General features: G+C 40.0%; 1 protein-coding gene across 1 annotated transcript in view; it reads left to right on the top strand.

The window, feature by feature from the left end:
* The window catches only part of wge (winged eye), a 405,537-nt gene that overhangs the window by 158,218 nt on the left and 227,218 nt on the right, over positions 1-20,101 (top strand). The window contains exon 3 of the mRNA XM_067143856.2: positions 12,363-12,518. Within this exon, the coding sequence (XP_066999957.2) occupies positions 12,363-12,518 (156 nt within the window). The remainder of the gene's footprint in view (positions 1-12,362; positions 12,519-20,101) is intronic.

The raw sequence follows: 20,101 nt of genomic DNA, 5'->3' as shown, positions 1-20,101 counted from the left end.
GGACTTCAAATTTCATTTGAAAAGACGCAGTTTATGGAAGGAACTAAATCAAGATTCGACAATCAACCATTAATCACCAATTGTGGAATAATTTCCCAAGTAGACAAATTCAAGTATCTAGGTGAAATTATTCAGCCAGCAGGGTTAAATCAGGAAGCTAACAAAGAAAGAACTGCTAAACTGCAAAGGGCTTACAAAATCACATGGAACAGATACAACAAAAGATGTATATCAAAAAATGCAAAATTACGACATTACAATACAGTCATCAAACCAGAGGCACTTTATGCATCTGAAACACTGATCATTGGCGGCAGGTCACAAATGAAAAGCATTGAGAAACAAGAGAGGAAAATTCTCAGAAAAATCCTAGGACCAAAGTTCGAAAATGGAATTTGGATGAAAAAGAAACCACACGAAATTTTTCAATTCACAGAAAAAATCACAGATACCATCAGAAAGAGACGACTAAAATTCTACGGACACCTACACAGAATGGATAACAACAGGCTGACAAAGAAAATTCTAAACCTAGCTCTAACCCTGAAAATCCGCAACAATTGGTTAGCAGAAATACATGAAGATCTACAAGAAATGGGTATCGAGGACGAAACCATTCAAGATAGAATGAAATTTAGAAGCTTAGTAAACAAACATAAATTTGCAGAGAAACCAACAAGAAAAAATACAGGCTGGACAGAAACACGCAGAAAGGAACACAGTGAAAAAATGAAGAGATATTGGGAAGAAAAGAAGAAGAAACATTGTGCAAAATAAGTTCAAACGCGCTCCACAGCTGGGCACAACGAATCAAAAAAAAATAATAATAATAATAATAATCCACATGAGGTCCGTTAAATCTGTCGACACAAAAATGAATTTGAGCACCTTCCAAGTACCACCTATCAGAGCCGGGATCGAACCCACTGATTTGGACTCAGAAATGTTGTGCTCTACCGTGAATCACTTAGCCCGGCGAAAAGAGAAAATGATTATTGATGTGTGTTAGAGAAATAAGATGTTGTAATGTTAAGTCTGATAAGAATTTCTGGCATTCGTGAAAACTGTTTTGTGTATTCTCTTACCCTATTGTCGAAATGGCCCGTCTCGGTGTACGGTTCCGATAGCAGCAAATTTGAGTTTTGAAATTGTGTGCACCTCCAAGAAGCCTCCCAGAAAAAAAAAAGAAAAAAAATCTTCCTTGACGGTGTTGCCAAGTCGTGAAACGTGGTGCTTTCCAAGAATAGTCAGCTATTGTATTAGCAAACTAGGAGTAAGTGGCAACGAGGTCAGAGGAAATTTATGGGCGGTATTCGCAAGGGAAAACATCTTTTTGTAGCCGTTTGTATGGGAGAGGGAGTGGGACCTTATCACCGAAGGAAAAACACGCCCTTGAGAAATGTGAACAGTCAGGTCGTGTTCTTAATCTGCACATGCGCAAAACATGCACATTTATACTTCTTATTTCCAAAAAATCTATTCCTTGTTATTAGAGTGGGTTAGTTAAGAACAGAGTTCAGGCCTGATTTAATACCTTCAGAATTCACGTTTGGTGTACTGTTATAATATTCAGTAAATCATAGATTAATAATAATAATAATACGGCCTAATAATTATAAATAGTAATAATAAGAAAAGGCATTACAATTTAAGTGGCAATTGTTCAGACGATAAAAAACAATTCCGTGTGTTTATTGCATTCTGATTTTCAGCAATGATTTGAGGTTTTCTCATTTCCTTGAATGGAGAAGTAGTAGAGATATATAAAACCCATTTTTCTGAGAAGAGGAAAAAAAATGTTATTCATGGAAATGAAACCTTTTTTAAAAGAAACATTCCACAGTTTGACCAGTGCCAGTGTCCTATATGATTAATTACACATTGAACAGGGTAAATTAATAGTTGTTCAATTTAAAAGCACTCGCAAATTTTCGTACAAACAAATTCTTGGTACAAACATACTGTCAGTCAGGTCTCGCTGAGGAATAACATGCGGCTTATATTCTTCTTGTAAATGCCCACTTTTCTCTCATCTTTCGGCCTATCTTGAAATAGCCTACCTGGTAATATAGGTAATGTCCATTATTGAACAGATATATACCTAAAAGTAATTACTTCTCAATTAATGGTAAAATCACGCACAGTGCTTTCTTTAAAATTATAGACAACTTTAAAGAGTTCTACCTTAACTGAACTACGCGTTATTTGCAGTAGTTACTTTGACAGGGAGGTTTTGTCATTTAGGCCTATTATTTCTTGTGAAAATATCATTATTTAGCATTTTCATCGAAGTCTTAAATTCTACCTATTTCATGCAAGAACATAATGTTTTACATTACTATTGGCTATTCTGCTGAGCACTGTCGTTACAAACCCCAATATTTTATATCTGCTTTTGCAGGGAACATTTTAAAGACACAGATGTGTTATTAGTATTAATCAGTACCATTAGAGAAAATTTTACGTACTAAATAAATACTCAACCAAGTTTTCGACTAATATTTCATCTACATAGATTCACCCTTAAAATGCTCATTAACTGAAATTTCCGTAAGTTACCCAGCATTTTGTAGCACAATGATCATGAATGACTCCAAAAAATTACGAATGTGTAAAATTTCTTTAACACATTCGCAGTTATTACTGTAGGCCTATATCGTAGCCCCGAGTGATTTCAGTCGAAATATTTTGTAAATATGCTTGTTGCTTTCAAATGCCCATTTCAAGCCGGCAAATGCTCATCTTTTGAAAGTAAGGCCCTGCGGGTTTTAGAAAGCACGTACATATTTAATTTCGTGTTCTTGTGCGTTACGTTAATAATGATTCGTCGTAGCTTTCGTTCTCTGTGTTCCTCCAGTCTTGAATACAGGCTGTTTTGAAAGACTTTTTAAATATATTTAATTAGAATAGTTTGCAGCTGGCTGTAGGCGTGGCTATTGTTGAGGAGGGGACCTCCCGCGTGACCAGAACATGTGTTAGGACTCGCAGAGGCGGAGCTTATACCTGCAGGCGGTGCTTAAGCTTAGAGGGGTAGCTTGGAGGCGGAGTCTAGCTCGTGACCTGTTGTGGGGCTGCACTTGCTTTCCCTGCTTGCAACTCTTCATCCACATGTACCAAGCGATCTCTCTCTCTCTCTCTCTCTCTCTCTCTCTCTCTCTCTCTCTCCCACCATCAATATTATTTGGCTCATAACATCATGACTTAACTGCACGCATGCACTGGTATTTACGCGTATATTAGTACAGTACATAGTTTACGAAGAAAAGTTTTCTTTCGAATTGTTAGCTGACTGACGATTAAAATTGCTCCGGTAAGTTAAACCATTGTCTTTGTAATGTTTTCCTTCAAAATCTTGTGGTAAATTAACGTGGCACACTTTTCTTTTATTAATTAATTTTAATTTATTTATTTATTTATTTATTTATTTATTTATTTATTTATTTATTTATTTATTTATTTATTTATTTATTTATCAGTGGTAAAGTTAGGCCTTGGGGCCCTCTCTTACATTTAACCACATAGATTGTAATATAATACAGGAATGATAAGTTTGAGATGCAGTATTTACTATAAATTACTCCAATTCAGGAATCTGCTCCCACTTTATTCAAAGTCATCCTCAGGCCACAAATGCAACATAACATACGTACAGACTCCAACAGGCTATCTAGTATTACAAACCAAGGCACACTGATATATTAAAACAATAATAACAAATAATTGTAAAACATAATTGAATTAAGTTTTGACCTCTGGTGTTTTGTCTCTTAGAGCGGTTCATCTGGCACTTCAGCCAGATCAAGAAACTTTAGAGCTATTTTCCCTTATGTTAATGTTAAATCTGATACTGCAAGATCTTTATACTGTAGTATTTTCCTTAGTTCTTTCATTTTTATATCATATCGGTCCTGACCAATTTTTATTGGCAGTACTGTAGTTTATTTATTATACTTCTTTTTGTTCATAATGAATGAAATTCTTAGTGATGTGGACACAGTTTAAAGACTACACAGTAGCATTTCCTCCGACTCCAGGCGACATCAAACATAGAGCACAGTTCCACACTCGCATAGTATTTGTTTGTGTACAAACGAATATACTGGGCTAACGGCCAAAGCAACGCTTAGCCACTAAAAGAATCAACAATTTTATGTTAGTAAGTAGGCTATATGTCGCGGGAATCGGACACATACTTTATTAATATTTAAACTTTCTTTTTGTTCTTTTTAACGTGTGATATTGAACAATTTTGATGTCAGTTTGTATGGAACCATACATTCAGAAACGATTCTAGTAATGTGGGTAATGTTATTGTTGCTGCTGAGTTCTTCAAAAGAGGAACGTGTCTGATAATTTCTGTTATTTTTAGTATTGTTAGTACGTTTCGGCTTACGTTTATTTACCGTACCATTAAAAGGATCTGGAATTGAGGCGAGAATGCCGAAACTTCGAATAGTAATAGCACATCAGTTCAGTGGTGTAAAATGAAATGAAATGGCGTATGGCTTTTAGTGCCGGGAGTGTCCGAGGACATGTTCGGCTCGCCAGGTGCAGGTCTTTCGATTTGACACCCGTAGGTGACCTGCGCGTCGTGATGAGGATGAAGTGATGATGAAGACGACACATACACCCAGCCCCAGTGCCAGCGAAATTAACCAATTATGGTTAAAATTCCCGACCCTGCCGGGAATCGAACCCAGGACCCCTGTGACCAAAGGCCAGCACGCTAACCATTTAGCCATGGATCAGTGGTGTAAATATGCACACATAAAATAGCTGCTAGCTGTGACGTCAAACCAGTCAACATTAGCTTTCAATTGCTCTCGTAGGAGCCTGTTGGAAGTAAGTTCTAAATAGAAGGAAAAAGAACGAAATATAATGTACAGTTGAGTCAGAATAAGCAGAACAAAATATAGGAAAATAAGTCATTGCAATAATGCATGTTATATGTGCCACCACATCTGCTGACGCATCCTTCGATTTTAAACGTCTTCAACTACCGACCGGCGAAGATGGAATTCAGTCCTGTAATTTTTAGCTCTGGAGATGACCGCTTAACGAAACACATTATTCGACCAATTTGTAATATCCAGAGTGGCCTTATACGATAAACAGATAAATTCAGAGTTAAGCACTGTCTGGAATAAAGATAAGCCAGTGCTTGCTTTCTTCATTGACTGATAGATTGAATAGGCTTCCTTGAATTTAACTAGTTTGGACGTAAGTCCACACGCAGTATACTGATCCCCTTGTATTGTTTCCCATCAGCCAGTCGTAGGCCTACATATTATTATAGTAGCCTACGTGTGCAAAATTTAACTGGCACTCCTTAAGTTATTGCAAGGTCGATTGCAGTACTAGATTCAGTTAAGAAAAACAATTACTGTATAAGCTAGTAGAATCAATCAGCAAGTCGTTCTTAAATGTAAAATTCGGTCAATTCGGGATAAGAATTCGAGAGAGCTATGCGATTAATAATTTCTTATTTTCTGTAATAAGTTGAAGTTGAGTTACTGACCACATAATCTCAATTACGAAATTTTAGTTTCCCATTTTCACAACAGGCAAATGCTGGGGCTGCACTTTAATTAAGGCCACGGCCGGCTCCTTCCCACTCGTAGTGTTTTCCGACTCCATCGTCGCCATAAGACCTGTCTGTGTCTGAGCGACGTAAAGCAAATTGAAAAAAAGATATTGTAACTTGTCTACCCGAATTCGAATTGTAAACCTACTTGGAAAGTGCAACACTTGAGAACACGTTTCTCTTTCCGAGTAAGTCCCCAGATAGTATTTTTGTAGCTTATGTAAACTAAAACCTCACTGAAAGAAATACCACTGGGGCTCAGAGTTTGTGTGACATGCATGAAAAATCTGGCATTAACTTTGCTTACCTTCCTGTTCGACCTCCCTTGATCAACTCTAGTCCATGTACGGTCCGCGAGATATAGCAAGTCTTCCTTTTCCTTTCTTTTTTTCTTTCATCGTCTTATCCGGTAGGCTGTTCTTTATTTCCCCACCATAGGGGATGGCCTAGAACTCAATCTCTCTTCATCTAAATCAACCCTTAAAAAGAAGGGAAAGACAAGATACTTGAACAGGCAAAAGGCTGGAAGGAGTGATCAAAAGAGGCAATAACATAATGGACAGGAAGTTTTCATTTTCTGGCAGGATTGCCCACATAAACAGAGAGTTTTCTGTTCAGAATTTTATCTTAATGAATGCCACTGCCATATCCTCACACACTAGGGTTTTCCATTTTCAGAGTCACTAAAAACCTCACGTTAAACCGCTAAAAGAATGTTAAACTGCATGTAGGAAAATTGAATCCAAACGCTTGTAACGTGGTCCGCTTTACAGCAAAGATGATGGTTGTTGGTTTCCTAACTTCGCCTACATTTGACACCTTCTCCTTAATTAGCGTTTTATCACCCATTGGAGTATTTTATTTCCCTCAAAATTGACTTCCTTGGTAGGTATCCATATCTTCTAAGGAGTTTTGTTTTCCAAATGCTCTCCTAAAGCTAAGACCTCTCCCTTTCTTACCACTCAGGTCAGGGCATGAAATTTGAAGCCAGAAGGCAGCGCCCTACCTAAATAATTTCGTCGCGACTAAGATTGTTCCTCACAAATATATAATGATGCATACATTCATTATAGCCTATGTAGACTGTTATGCCTTTCAGCGTTCAGTCTGCAATCCTCTATAATTTTACTAAACTCCGCCACAATCCTCTATTTGTAACTATCTCTGTGGCCCAGTTTCATTCTATAGGCCTACCTCTTATCTTTAAATCATTAGAAATTGAGTCTGACCGTCGTCGTCTTGGATAATCGACATTATAAAATATTATTTCCCTCTCTTATTTTAGTTTATTCTATGCAGAAATATATTAATGGAATGCTAAAATATAAAATAAACATCTTAAAATTCGCAAACGGGCATTGTTGTATAAATATCAAAACTTGGTCGCCTATTTCAAATTCTTAGAGGTCTTACAGTTATCGTCGTTGTTTGGGTTATCAGTGCACAGAGTAACTTGAACAACCCTCCTCTCCACAGGATACTGTAGTACATTTTAAATTTAATTACTAAATCATACATCGGCTCTAACTTGTTTGTCACATTAATGCATTGGTCTGTTACTATTCTTACCACACCCCCTCTCAAATCCCCCACCCCGTATTTCTCTAAAAAATATCTGAGCAAGTCCTGGATGTCTCAAAATATCCTATCAATCTATCTCTTCTTTTGGTCAGATATCGCTAAATCCTTTCCCTCTCTCCAAATTCATTCTCTCTTCATTTGTAATCTGAGCTGCTATCTCGCATTCAGCATATTTCTGTTACATCGAAAGCTTCTACACTATTTTTCTTTCTGTGCAAGTTATTGTCCATGTTTCATTTCCATAAAGCCATGCTCCACACATAAATCTTCGTAAATATATTTCTACTGTGTATATTTATGTCTGACGTGGGGAGATTTTGTTTCAGAGGTCTTCCTTGCTTGTGCTCTTTATGTCCTCCTTACTTCTGTCATCGTTTTATTATTCTTCTACCTAAGCAACAATATTAATTTACCTCCCTTGGGACTTAATTTCCTAATCTCATAAGTTACTTCGCGTATCACCAGAATTTATTCGCATGCACTCCATTGTTGATGTTATTTTCATCTTGTACCTTCTACAGATTCAGATAAAATAGCAATATCATGGGTAAATCTCAGAATTCGATTTCCCTTCTTTGAACTGTGATTCTCTTCATAATTCAGAGAAACCCTTTCCTTCATTTCGCATCCGGTATTTCAGCTCCATCCGACGGTAGAGTCTGGGGAGCCGCAATTCTTAAGCTCGTATTGGAATTTGAAAAAGCGTAGAAGTTCTTTATTAGTCAGGAATCCATCTATCTACCTGTGCATTTCGTGCAGAACAAGTTGTGATGTTCGGAACTTCTACCTGCCTTGGCAAGCCCTCCCTACAGAGCCCTCAGTGTATTGTATTTACCAGGTTGCCACGTCATCGTCATCCTCAAAGGTCAACAAATTCCTTCTAGTCTCTTCCAAACTTTTCTCACTAAATTGAACGGCAGAGAGGGACGAGACTCAGCAGGTAGTTGGCCTCGTGCCGCGATTCGTAATGGTTTCCTTCTGTTTTACAGATTAGTGCTTGCCCAGAATTCCTTGGATAATAAGTGTTGGACCTAACCTTGCGGCTATAATTTACTGTTTGGCAACGATTTAGAAAGGCACAAGAGGTGCAGTGGGCGAAGATAACTTTGTCTATTACCGAAACATTGCACATCGTCTTGTGTTTAGGCCAAGTAGGATAAAGCATTGTTAGTAAACATTCTCACGTAATTTGAATTTCTATGGGGTTTTTTTGGGGGGGGGGGGAGAGTTCTTTCTGGAATTAGTGTGGAAGAAATATTGACGTTCTTGGTTCTCCGAGCATACTTGCATCACGACGATGTAATAAACACATTTTGATAGTTTGTACTTCAGATTTGTTGTTAATTCTAATCAGTGGTCACAAAAACACTGATGTTCCGTATATTTTTATTGCCACGAATTTCAATCATATTCGGTCATTTTCATGCCCTTGCCTTATCGCTTTCCTTTGATCTGTGTACTGCACCACGTTAAACCAGGCACTTCAGTCTACATCTGCTATTATTCCGCATTCTAATCTTCCTTACAGTTCTTATACGGAATATTTTCAGAACAGAGGGGCAACAAGGAATTCACAAGTTCGCATAGGGAAAAAGGAGTGTCAAATCATTGCCGGTACCAAGACATGCAACAGTTTCACAGAGTAGAAATATAGCAGTGAAGTGTGAATAAATCATATGTTAAGAACACAATGATCAAATTTAGTAATAATAATAATAATAATAATAATAATAATAATAATAATAATAATAATAATAATAATAATAATAATAATAATCATCATCATCATCATCATCACAATCGTATGACCTCAGCCACCTTGAGCAGGTATTTTAATTTGATACTATTTAGGCTCGCTGTGCGTCAGTTTCAAAGTTCCGGTTTACTCGCACGACGGAGTGTCGAATGAATTTTTTCCATCCTTCAGAAATCCAGTTACCTCTGTCGGGCTTCAATCCGCGACATTGTAATTCAGAGGCGGACATTCTACCATTGATCCATTGAGGGAGCGAGTAATTAAGTAAAATGCTATTAATAGCAAAGTCTGCACAGGTACGCCCAGATTGAACCATTGTAATGATTTCTTAATGTGATCCCTATTTATTTATTTATTTATTTATTTATTTATTTATTTATTTATTTATTTATTTAACTACATACATTGTTGGGAAATTATTGGCACAGTATTAAGTAAAGCTTGCTTAAAATGTAAAATTTTGTGGAGGAATAGGCAGTTGTGTTTATGTTTCGTAGATCTAGAGAAAACATATGACAGGGTACCGAGGGAAAAGATGTTCGCCATACTGAGGGACTATGGAATTAAAGGTAGATTATTAAAATCAATCAAAGGCATTTATGTTGACAATTGGCCTTCAGTGAGAATTGATAGTAGAATGAGTTCTTGGTTCAGGGTACTTACAGGGGTTAGGCAAGGCTGCAGTTTTACACCTTTGCTGTTCGTAGTTTACATGGATCATCTGCTGAAAGGTATAAAGCGGCAGGGAGGTATTCAGTTACGTGGAAATGTAAGAAGCAGTCTGGCCTATGCTGACGACTTGGTCTTAATGGCAGATTGCGCCGAAAGCTTGCAGTCTAATATCTTGGAACTTGAAAATAGGTGCAGTGAGTATGGTATGAAAATTAGCTTTTCGAAGACGAAATTGATGTCAGTAGGTAAGAAATTCAACAGAATTGAATGTCAGATTGGTGATACAAAGCTAGCACAGGTAGATAATTTCAAGTATTTAGATTATGTGTTCTCCCAGGATGGTAATATAGTGAGATTGAATCAAGGTGTAGTAAAGCTAATGCAGTGAGCTCGCAGTTACGATCAACAGTATTCTGTAAGAAGGAAGTCAGCTCCCAGACGAAACTATCTTTACATCGGTCTGTTGTCAGACCAACTTTGTTTTACGGGAGCGAAAGCTGGGTGGACTCAGAGTATCTTATTCATAAGTTAGAAGTAACAGACATGAAAGTAGCAAGAATGTTTGCTGGTACAAACAGGTGGGAACAATGGCAGGAGGGTACTCGGAATGAGGAGATAAAGGCTAATTTAGGAATGAACTCGATGGATGAAGCTATACTCATAAACCGACTTCGGTGATGGGGTCATGTGAGGCGAATGGAAGAGGATAGGTTACCAAGGAGAATAATGGACTCTTATGGAGGGTAAGAGAAGTAGAGGGAGAGCAAGACGACGATGGTTAGACTTAGTTTCTAACGATTTAAATATAAGAGGTATAGAACTAAATGAGGCCACAACACTAGTTGCAAATAGAGGATTGTGGCGAAATTGAGTAAATTCACAGAGGCTTGCAGACTGAACGCTGGAAGGCATAGCGGTCTATAATGATAATGTATGTATTAAGTAAATGGAATTTCTGTCATTTTATTAAGGTCTCGAAACTTCTGGTCAGTACTGTAGTCTAAAATTTATGTTCGTCTTGCTTTTAATCATGCAGGAGTGTTAAATCAACAATAAAGTACAAAATAATAATGTATCGTGGTAATATTACGTAGTGGAGTAACACTAACATGTGACCTCCCGGACTCATCTTCTCTCGCGCACTGGCCGTCGGCCACCAGGTCAAACATCACTCGGGTTACTGCCCCGTCCCCGTCCCCGAACCCCCCCCCCCCTCCCGCAGTCTTTAAGCAGAGACAGGTAGAGAGAGAGAGAGAGAGAGAGAGAGAAAGAGCAGTCGACCGCCTGACGAAGTGTAACAGGGACAAAACAACGTTTTTTTTTTTTTCAACTCCACCAAAGTTTGCATTAAAGGGAATGATACTAATGAAAATGGCATTTACCGAAACACTAGTTTCCTGTATATAGTACGGTGAAGGGAAACTAGTTTAAAAAGGATTACGCAGTGTGACTGCCTAGCCGAGGCAGTAAAGGCGCGCTCAGTTCACTCGAAAATACGTGGGTTCGATTCCACATCGGGAAATCGAAACATCTAGGAACGATTCTTTCATTTCAGGAGAGGCACATGGAGCAGAGCTTCACTCAGGGGCTGATGAATTCACAGCCTCAACCTTTAAAATAGCAATCGACACAAGCACCACAATCACTCAAAGATACTGACCTCCCAAGACTTCAGATGATTTTAGAGACCATGGTGTCGCGTGATTCAGGAGTTTGATGGGTCCTCATTATACACTATTTTAGAAATCCGTTTTTTTTTTTACGATGACTATGACTAACGACTATAATTGCTTTTAACGAGAATAACTGCGTGATTATCGATCTCTTGTGGTATGAAACGATGTCGAGGTTCATTGATCATAGAACCGGGAGAATTGCCGCGTCGGCAGCCCTGAAGATGGTTTTCCGTAGTTTTCCATTTTTTACACCAGGCAAATGCTGAGGCTGTACCTTAATTAAGGTCACGGTCGTTTCCTTCACACTCCTAGTCCTTTCCTGTTCCATCGTCGCCATAAGACCTATCTGTGTCGGTGCGACGTAAAACAAATGGTAAAAAGTAAAATTTAGAAAAATGATCTTAGATTCAAAATCTAGGGAAAAGAAATGTCCTTCCAACTCAAGAAGAATGAATGACTGGCAACTGGCAAGAGAGGAAGCATATTTTTGACAGTTTACTGGAAACGAAGTGGCAAATCAAAAATAATTACTGAACAAATTAGTTATAAGTGTCTATAAGTATGATCTTATTCGTCTCTGCATGCACCAATGTGTTGAGATGAATTGCAACTAAACTTACTTGCTCTTTATTTCCCTCCTTACAACAGGGAGTGGATTTAAGTTCTAGGATCTAAAAGCAGGAATAGCTTCGTCATTCTTTAGGTACTACCATCTTTTTAAATTATCAACATAGAATCTTATTTTGCTTAATGCGTTAGTTTAGATGGTAGAGCGCTGACCTTCTGAGCTCAAGTAGGTGGGTTCGATCCCGACTTTGTTCGGTGGTATTTGAAGGTGCTCAGATACGACAGCGTCGAGTTGGTAGATTTACTGGCACGTTGTAAACTTCCGCGGGTACACAATTCGAACACCTCGGCGTTTCTGGAAAGCGTAAAAGTAGTCAGTGGGTCAAAAAAAACTAATAACTATCTTATTATTAAGTTCAGAAAGAACAAATGTATATTTCGTTGTTTCTTCGCGCATTTGTTGCCTTCCATCCAAATGGCCATATAGTGTAGGATGTAGAACTAAGTTGTGTTTGTGTTGTTTCAGGCGGGGGTTTCCACCAGCCCGTGCCCGCCATGCTCGGCACGTCCCCTGGCTCTCCATTCCGCTCTAACTCGGGGTCTGGGTCGGGGTCGGCGTCTGGACATCGGGCTCCCTGGCCGCCGCCTTCGCCATCGCACCATAGTGCACCAGCACCAGACGGTGAGTTTTAGTTTAAGTGAAGTAATTTATTTTATAAGAAAAATGTCTTATTGCTTTGCTGTAGTACAAAGTGTACCGAGGAGGCCTTTTTACATCTCGGCTAGGCAGTCATACTGCGTCCTTAAAAAAAAGCCTCCGAGTACCAGTACGACCAAAGAAAGAGGCACATTGCCATAAACATTTCTTGGCTAGTTTTCTTCGTCCATCCATTCTGCCACCCGGCATCGGGTCTGCCAGCGACTTTCTATAGGAGAGACCGCGGGTTGTTGTCACATAGGGCAAGCTGTTATATTGCAATTTGAAATCAGTCACCAGCAGTGTATCCCACTTCTTTCTCCAGATGGTAGCACTTGTTTGTCCGGCTATCCCTTCAACCCCACCACTCGTAGTATTCAGTTACGCAGCGTTGGTGCGAGCAAATGTGTATTTTGTGTTTCAGAGTAATTTCTTGTTAACTGAATATTGTTTCGTGGCTATTAGCCATCGAGATAATTGGTTTCAATAATTCTATCATTAATTCGTATTCAACATTTATAATCTGTGACATGTTGATACGAGGGTCGAGTCATAAGTCATGTCAACTATTTTTTTTTCTCGCGAACAGGAGACAACACGGAAAATCTAAGATATGCATGTACTTATGCATAGTGCCGGAAGACAAATTCTGACTTCAGGAGATTATCGTAGGAAAGTGACAGAACACAGGCCATTGGTAAACATTGTTTTATTATGGTATAGACAGCAAATACACAAGACTACGTACAAAGAACAGGTCTCCACTGGTTACAGACCTTCGAAATAATCACCCAAGTTTTCCACTGTGCGTTGCCAGCGGTACATCTTTGTCCATGGACACTGGACGGCCTGGGCTAGGCAAATCGGCAGTTGATACTCTACCCCGTTTGAACGTCTCCACCCACCTCGCCACTGTTCTATAGGGCATGGCATGCACACCTAATGCTTCCCGCAGCTCTTGATGGCATTGTCGTGCATTTCTGCCGCGGAGAACTGGTATTTTAATATACGGTCCTTGCTCCTGCTTGTTGACTTCCATTTTGTGACGCTCTCACTCACACACTGAACTTGGGGGCATGCTTAGACCCACACTGTTGTTTACATACACCATCTAGGGGCATCATACGCAAGTACATACCGTACGTTTCCAAATGCATATCTTAGATTTTCCGTGTTGTCTCCTGTTCGCGAGAAAAAAATAGTTGCCATGGCTTATGACTCGACCTAGGTATAAACTGTGAAACAAAATAGCGTCATAGGCTGCTAGTTGTAATAGTAATTCTGCGGGCAAAAGAATACAGTACTGTTTTTCATTTCAGGATGACCCAATAAATGCGCGCACGCGCACGCACACACACACACACACACACATGTATATATACTCACACAATTCTATTCAACCAGAATGATGACCACACTCACTATTTGCTGCCATGTTCAGGTTTCTCCCAGCAGGACTCCAGCCGGACAGTCTTTACCTGAAGGAGGCTATAATCCTTATTGACAGGTCCGCCTTAGTTCCACGTTTGCTCCTGCAAGCTCAGTCCCTTCACACGCACAGCCGCCCGCAGTGATTTGAACTCAGGGGCTGCTGATCGCCCCATACACGACTGTTGCTTGGTTCGACTCCAGTAATTCACACAGCCGAACACAGTGAATTGCTTAACACTAACAACTAAACAGCAACAGCTCAACAGTGCTAAACAACAGGACAATGCCCGTCACAACAATGACCATTAACACTAATAATAGGCCTTTTAAAAATTATTATTATTATTATTATTATTATTATTATTTTATTATTATTATTAACACTGTTCCAATTACACACACGGCAACTACTCCATACGCTGACTCCACGGCAGTCCACAATCCACTGTAATACACACACAGTACTTCAAGGCAGTATACAGCTAGTACCCTGCTCAGTACGAGAAGAAATGTGTGCATTGAGTATGCAGGACCACCAACGAAATGGCTTCAGCGTACTCGATGCCACAAATAGGCACATGACCATCGTTCCAAGCTTAACAAGGCATTTTCCGTGTTGTCTCCTGTTCGCGAGAGAAAAAAATAGTTGCCATGACTTATGACTCGACCCTCGTATCAACATGTCACAGATTATAAATGTTGAATACGAATTAATGATACAATTATTGAAACCAATTATCTCGATGGCTAATAGCCACGAAACAATATTCAGTTAACAAGAAATTACTCCGAAACACAAAATACGCATTTGCTCGCACCAACGCTGCTTAACTGAATACTGCGAGTGGTGGGGTTGAAGGGATAGCCGGACAAACAAGAGCTACCATCTAGAGAAAGAAGTGGGGTACACTCCTGGCGACTGATTTCAAATTGCAATATAACAGCTTGCCCCATGTGACAACAACCCGCGGTCTCTCCTATAGAAAGTCGCTGGCACACCCGATGTCGGGTGGCAGAATGGATGGACGAAGAAAACTAGCCAAGAAATGTTTATGGCAATGTGACTCTGACTCGGGCAGGGTACAGACGACAACGAGCACTTCTACCGTCAAGCTCCAAACTCTCACTCCACGTCGGTAAACGTACAGTACAGTACTCCAAGGCAAGTACGCACACCGTACTCCGCTCAGATAGTCTGACACCGGTGGTACGTTGACGGCAACCAACTTTACTGTCGCCCCAGTCCAACTACCGAACTCCAACACTGACTGGTGGAACACCCACCACACACTCGACCCTCCAACACTACAGTTAACACTCGTTCATAGGCGTCTTGTATTTATGTCTGGATGAATGGGTTACTAGAATATTCAGGGTTCAGCTAAAGACGGAACATTTTCGCTGAACCTCCATGAAGGTGCAGGGTATAAACAGACGATGAGAACAATACATGGAAAAGCTGGCCACATCCTCGGGCTGGGAGCTTCTAATTGACTCACTAGCCCTTTCCAGGAAGCAACCGAAGGGGGCCACGACAGGCCTGGCACGTAACAGTATCGAGTATGTAGGATGCGTGTAGCTTAAACTGCCTTTTACGGGCGATATGGGGAATTATACAAGGAATAGAGAGAGGCAGTACGCCAGAGGAGTTATATGGACGCGTGTTTGAGGGAGAGTGCTATTTTGACGGATGCCCGGTAAAAGCAGCATTAGAAGCGGAGGCAGGAAAATGTGAAAAATCCAGCAAACGACGTAACTTGTTCACAGAGGGGCAATATAAATCTGCGACGTGTGGTAAGAAAATGAAGAAAACTGAACAAGAACAGAATCGTAATGTGTGTATTGAGTATGCAGGACCACCAACGAAATGGCTTCAGCGTACTCGATGCCACAAATAGGCACATGACCGTCGTTCCAAGCTTGACAAGGCATTTGTGTGAACTGCAACTCCGGTAACGTCTTCGGGAATGACTCATCATCAGATTAGCAGAGAATAATGAAAAACGACATCAAAATACAGTATAAGTAATTTGATCATAAAATTAATAATGTCACATTAATAATATGGCGTAAAATCAGTCAAATGATCATATCACCGATGTGACGATAGTAAAGTTGTTAATAAATGCTCAGATGTGTGCTTTTCCAGCCTGTGTAACGACGAGCTCTAAGTAGTGTAACAGTATGCCCCAGTGCGGGGTAATTTGTATCATACATATTGACAAATAACTGCAAAACATGTAAACATATTCGAGAGAATGACAGTAACTAAATTGTGTCATTAAACCAGAAGGCAGTAGTAAGTCATTATATCCGTATACACACGCCATGCGTGGCATAGGCTATGAGGAATTTAAACAAATGTGACAACCAACCCCATTCTCTTCTACTCATTCCTGTTCCAGGTGAGTTGCCAGACGCGCTGCAGAGTTTTGCCCTTCCTCGCTGGCACCTCCCCGACGTACTCGATCCTTTCCTTCCTGGAGCGTCTTCTTCTTCTTCTTCTTCTTCTTCTTCTTCTTCTTCTTCTTCTTCTTCTTCTTCTTTGAGATCCCACCCGATTATTGCATTTCGTACTCTGTCTCTTCTGGTCTCATTTGGCTGTCTTGGAGATTTAACTACACTTCGCCAATAAAAGAGCTTTTCTCTGCTTTCAGCTCGATCTCATTAATATTTGCTAAAACATGTCCTGCACGATGCTTATTACTTTCCTAACTTAATTTGTAATAATTAAGTTTATTGGCAAAGTATGTGTTGGACAGATGTGCATTAAAGATTAAGACAAGTAATATTTTATTTTGAGGGGCCATAGTACGAGACGAAATTTGACGCTGGTTCTTCCTTACGAGGTTCGCTCGGTTTTTGTGTCAGAGGGTGAACATGAACTTTCCTAACACGAATTGGTTTCTGCGCAGTTTTATTTCTATCTTATCAGATAATAATTGAGTTCTCTTAGGACTGTCTTTACAATTGATGATATGAGGACACTCAAGTTTTTTTTTTTTTTTTTTTTTTTTGCTAGTGGCTTTACTTTGCACCGACACAGATAGGTCTTATGGCGACGATAGGATAGGGAAGGCCTAGAAGTTGGAAGGAAGCGGCCGTGGCCTTAACTAAGGTACAGCCCCAGCATTTGCCTGGTGTGAAAATGGGAAACCACGGAAAACCGTCTTCAGGGCTGCCGACAGTGGGATCGAACCCACATCTTCCGAATGCAAGCTCACAGCCGCGCGCCCCTGACCGCACGGCTAACTCGCCCGGTACATCATTTATTCTTGTTTTTCCTGATTATTTTCAAACATAGACGTTCGCTCTCTTGTATTCTCTCGGTGAGATACGCTGAGTTGGGCAATTAGTTCGGTGCTTGCTGAAGGTTTAGAGGTCGAATCCCAGCACAGTTCGTTGGCATTTCAAAGTGATTCAATTCATGTGATCCCTGTCAGTAGATTTACCAGCACGATCCTTTTTTCCTCGAATTATTCTGGAAGTCGGGCATGTAAACTGTAGAGGTTGAAGATGAAGTATCTACTTCCTACAACAATGGCAAACTTCTCACTCCTCATCTTGCCTAGTACGCCTCACTTTGGCACCGCCATTGGTTTTTGCGGTTTCCCTGTAACTGCATAACCTTTGATGGTGTTATTTGAGGATCCATCCAGCCTCTGGGCTGATGACCTAATAGGCAGTCAGCCTCGCAGTTATCGAGACATGTGTGGTGACCATAATACTCGAGTAATACTTCCGTATACTTGTCTCAGGTTTTCTAATTTCTTTTTAACTCTAGTCTCCTTTATTCAGCTCTTATTTCGTCCGACTCGTTAGCTGAACGGTCAGCGTACTGGCCTTCGGTTCAGACGGTCCCGGGTTCGATTCCCGGCCGGGTCGGGGATTTTAACCTTAATTGGTTAATTCCAATGGCACGGGGGCTGGGTGTATGTGTTGTCTTCATCATCATTTCATCCTCATCACGACGCGCAGGTCACCTACGGGTGTCAAATAGAAAGACCTGCACCTGGCGAGCCGAACCCTTCCTGGGATATCCCGGCACTAAAAGCCATACGACATTTCATTAGCTCTTATTTCGTCCAAGTCGGAATCCTTGGGATACCACGACTCTTGCCTTTCATTTCGTTACTTCCTTTCTTCATTTTCCAGACTTGAAATTGATTATCAATTTGATTTACTCTTTCTCTTCATATATATGCAACAAATCACCCTACCAGCCACCACAAAAACACACAATAGTCAATTAATTCCCTCCACATCGTGGTGACGTTAGGAAAGGCATCCAGCCATAAAACGGGGCCAAGTCCACATGTGTGACACTGCTCGCACCCACGAAACACCGAAATATAGGAAGACCGGAATAATAAGAATAATAAGAGGAAAAACCCTCCTTGTTCCTGAAATATCATCATCAGTCATCGCTCGCCTGTCTCTATCAACAGAGCATTTTCGATGTTGCTCCCTCCCTGATAAATCACCCAACACTAAACTCAAGATTCCTTGGGAATTGGGAGGTCTGACTCTTCATCAGTTATCACTTTTTTAGAATATTATTGTTCTGTGGGAAATCTATGCTTTCGCTTTAACATTCTGTAGAGTTATTCATTCCTTCATCTGTGGTCCCCTCATGTGCTTTACTTGCGTCATCCTCGATTACTACCCCCAATTTTAGCCTCCATAAAGCGATAAGAATCATAAACATTATCAGGAAATAGATTTTTATGAATTCATTGTAACTTTGTTAAAAATAAAAGAGGAAAATTAAAAAGCCCGTAGCCGTTCTACAGAACAGTTTGCCCTTGTCATGACGTAATTCTTCCTGTTACAATTTAGTGCATATTACATTAGCGCTACTGTAACGGTGGTCATTTGCTTTACGTCGCACCGACACAGATAGGTCTTATGGCGACGATGGGACAGGAAAAGTCTAGGAGTGGGAAGGAAGCTGCCGTGGCATTAATAATTAAGGTACAGCCCCAACATTTGCCTGGTGTGAAAATGAGAAACCACGGAAAACCATCTTCAGGGCTGCCGACAGTGGGGTTCGAATCCACTATCTCCCGAGTGCAAGCTCACAGCCACTTGCCCCTAACCGCACGGTCAACTCGCCCGGTATAATCTAACTTACAGTTATATAAGAACTCTCTCCTTAATCATCATCACCATAATAATTGTATTGATTTGTCTTAATTTTAGCAGTGCCCAGTCGACGAATAGTCACGAGACTCAAGAATAGCGGAAAAAAGTCCATTCGACACTCCATGTCGTACGATGTCGGCATGTAAAAAATATCTGGTGATACATTTGGTATTTACCCGACAAAATTAATTAAATCTCAGCCATAGACGCTCAAGAGAGATCCGGTTTACTCTGTTTGCCATCTAGTGGGCCTAGAGTAAAACGGAACGTCGAAATTGACGAGCAGACAGCCAGATGGCGTCAAATTGAAATGTCTGCACACGGTAGCTGAGGCCATACGCTTATTATTATTATTATTATTATTATTATTATTATTATTATTATTATTATTATTATTATTATTATTATTAGCTTTATCACACACTTATTACCAGGTTTTCTAGTCCATATTCCAATGGCTTGACCATGTTGAAGTTCCGGATTCCGTAAGAAGTTAAATAAATTGGACATGGTCGGTATTTAAAATAATCACCGTATCCTGCTGGCTATCAGAGTAATGGGAAGGAATTTCTCACCAAATTGTAAATGAACCTGCCGCATTAAGAAAGTAGCTATATTAAAATACTGGTTATGGTATTCCCACTTCGATCCACCCCCTTGTATCCCTTGAAAGTGACAAGTATGGTTGACGTAAATTTCAATAGGGCAGAACTAAAGGAAATGCTTATAGAACACTCGATGGGTGAACTTAAAAAACAACATGTAACGATATTTCCGAAACCAACTAGGCCTATTGTTATAAATTTTAATCATCGTCATTATCTACTAAGTCAAACACGCCTCTAATTATATGGAAGAGTTTGGGTTATTTTCTACAGATGAAACTGGGAATTCAAAACAAAAAAACAAAAAATAGAAACAAAGAAAAGGAATTGGCGAGAGAAAAACTTGAAAACATAGAAGTCAATTCAGTTACTGACAATTCTTGGGAC

Source organism: Anabrus simplex, chromosome 3 (genome assembly GCF_040414725.1).
Source record: "Anabrus simplex isolate iqAnaSimp1 chromosome 3, ASM4041472v1, whole genome shotgun sequence".
Lineage (NCBI taxonomy): Eukaryota > Metazoa > Arthropoda > Insecta > Orthoptera > Tettigoniidae > Anabrus > Anabrus simplex.
This window is presented reverse-complemented; position numbering and strand designations above follow the sequence as displayed.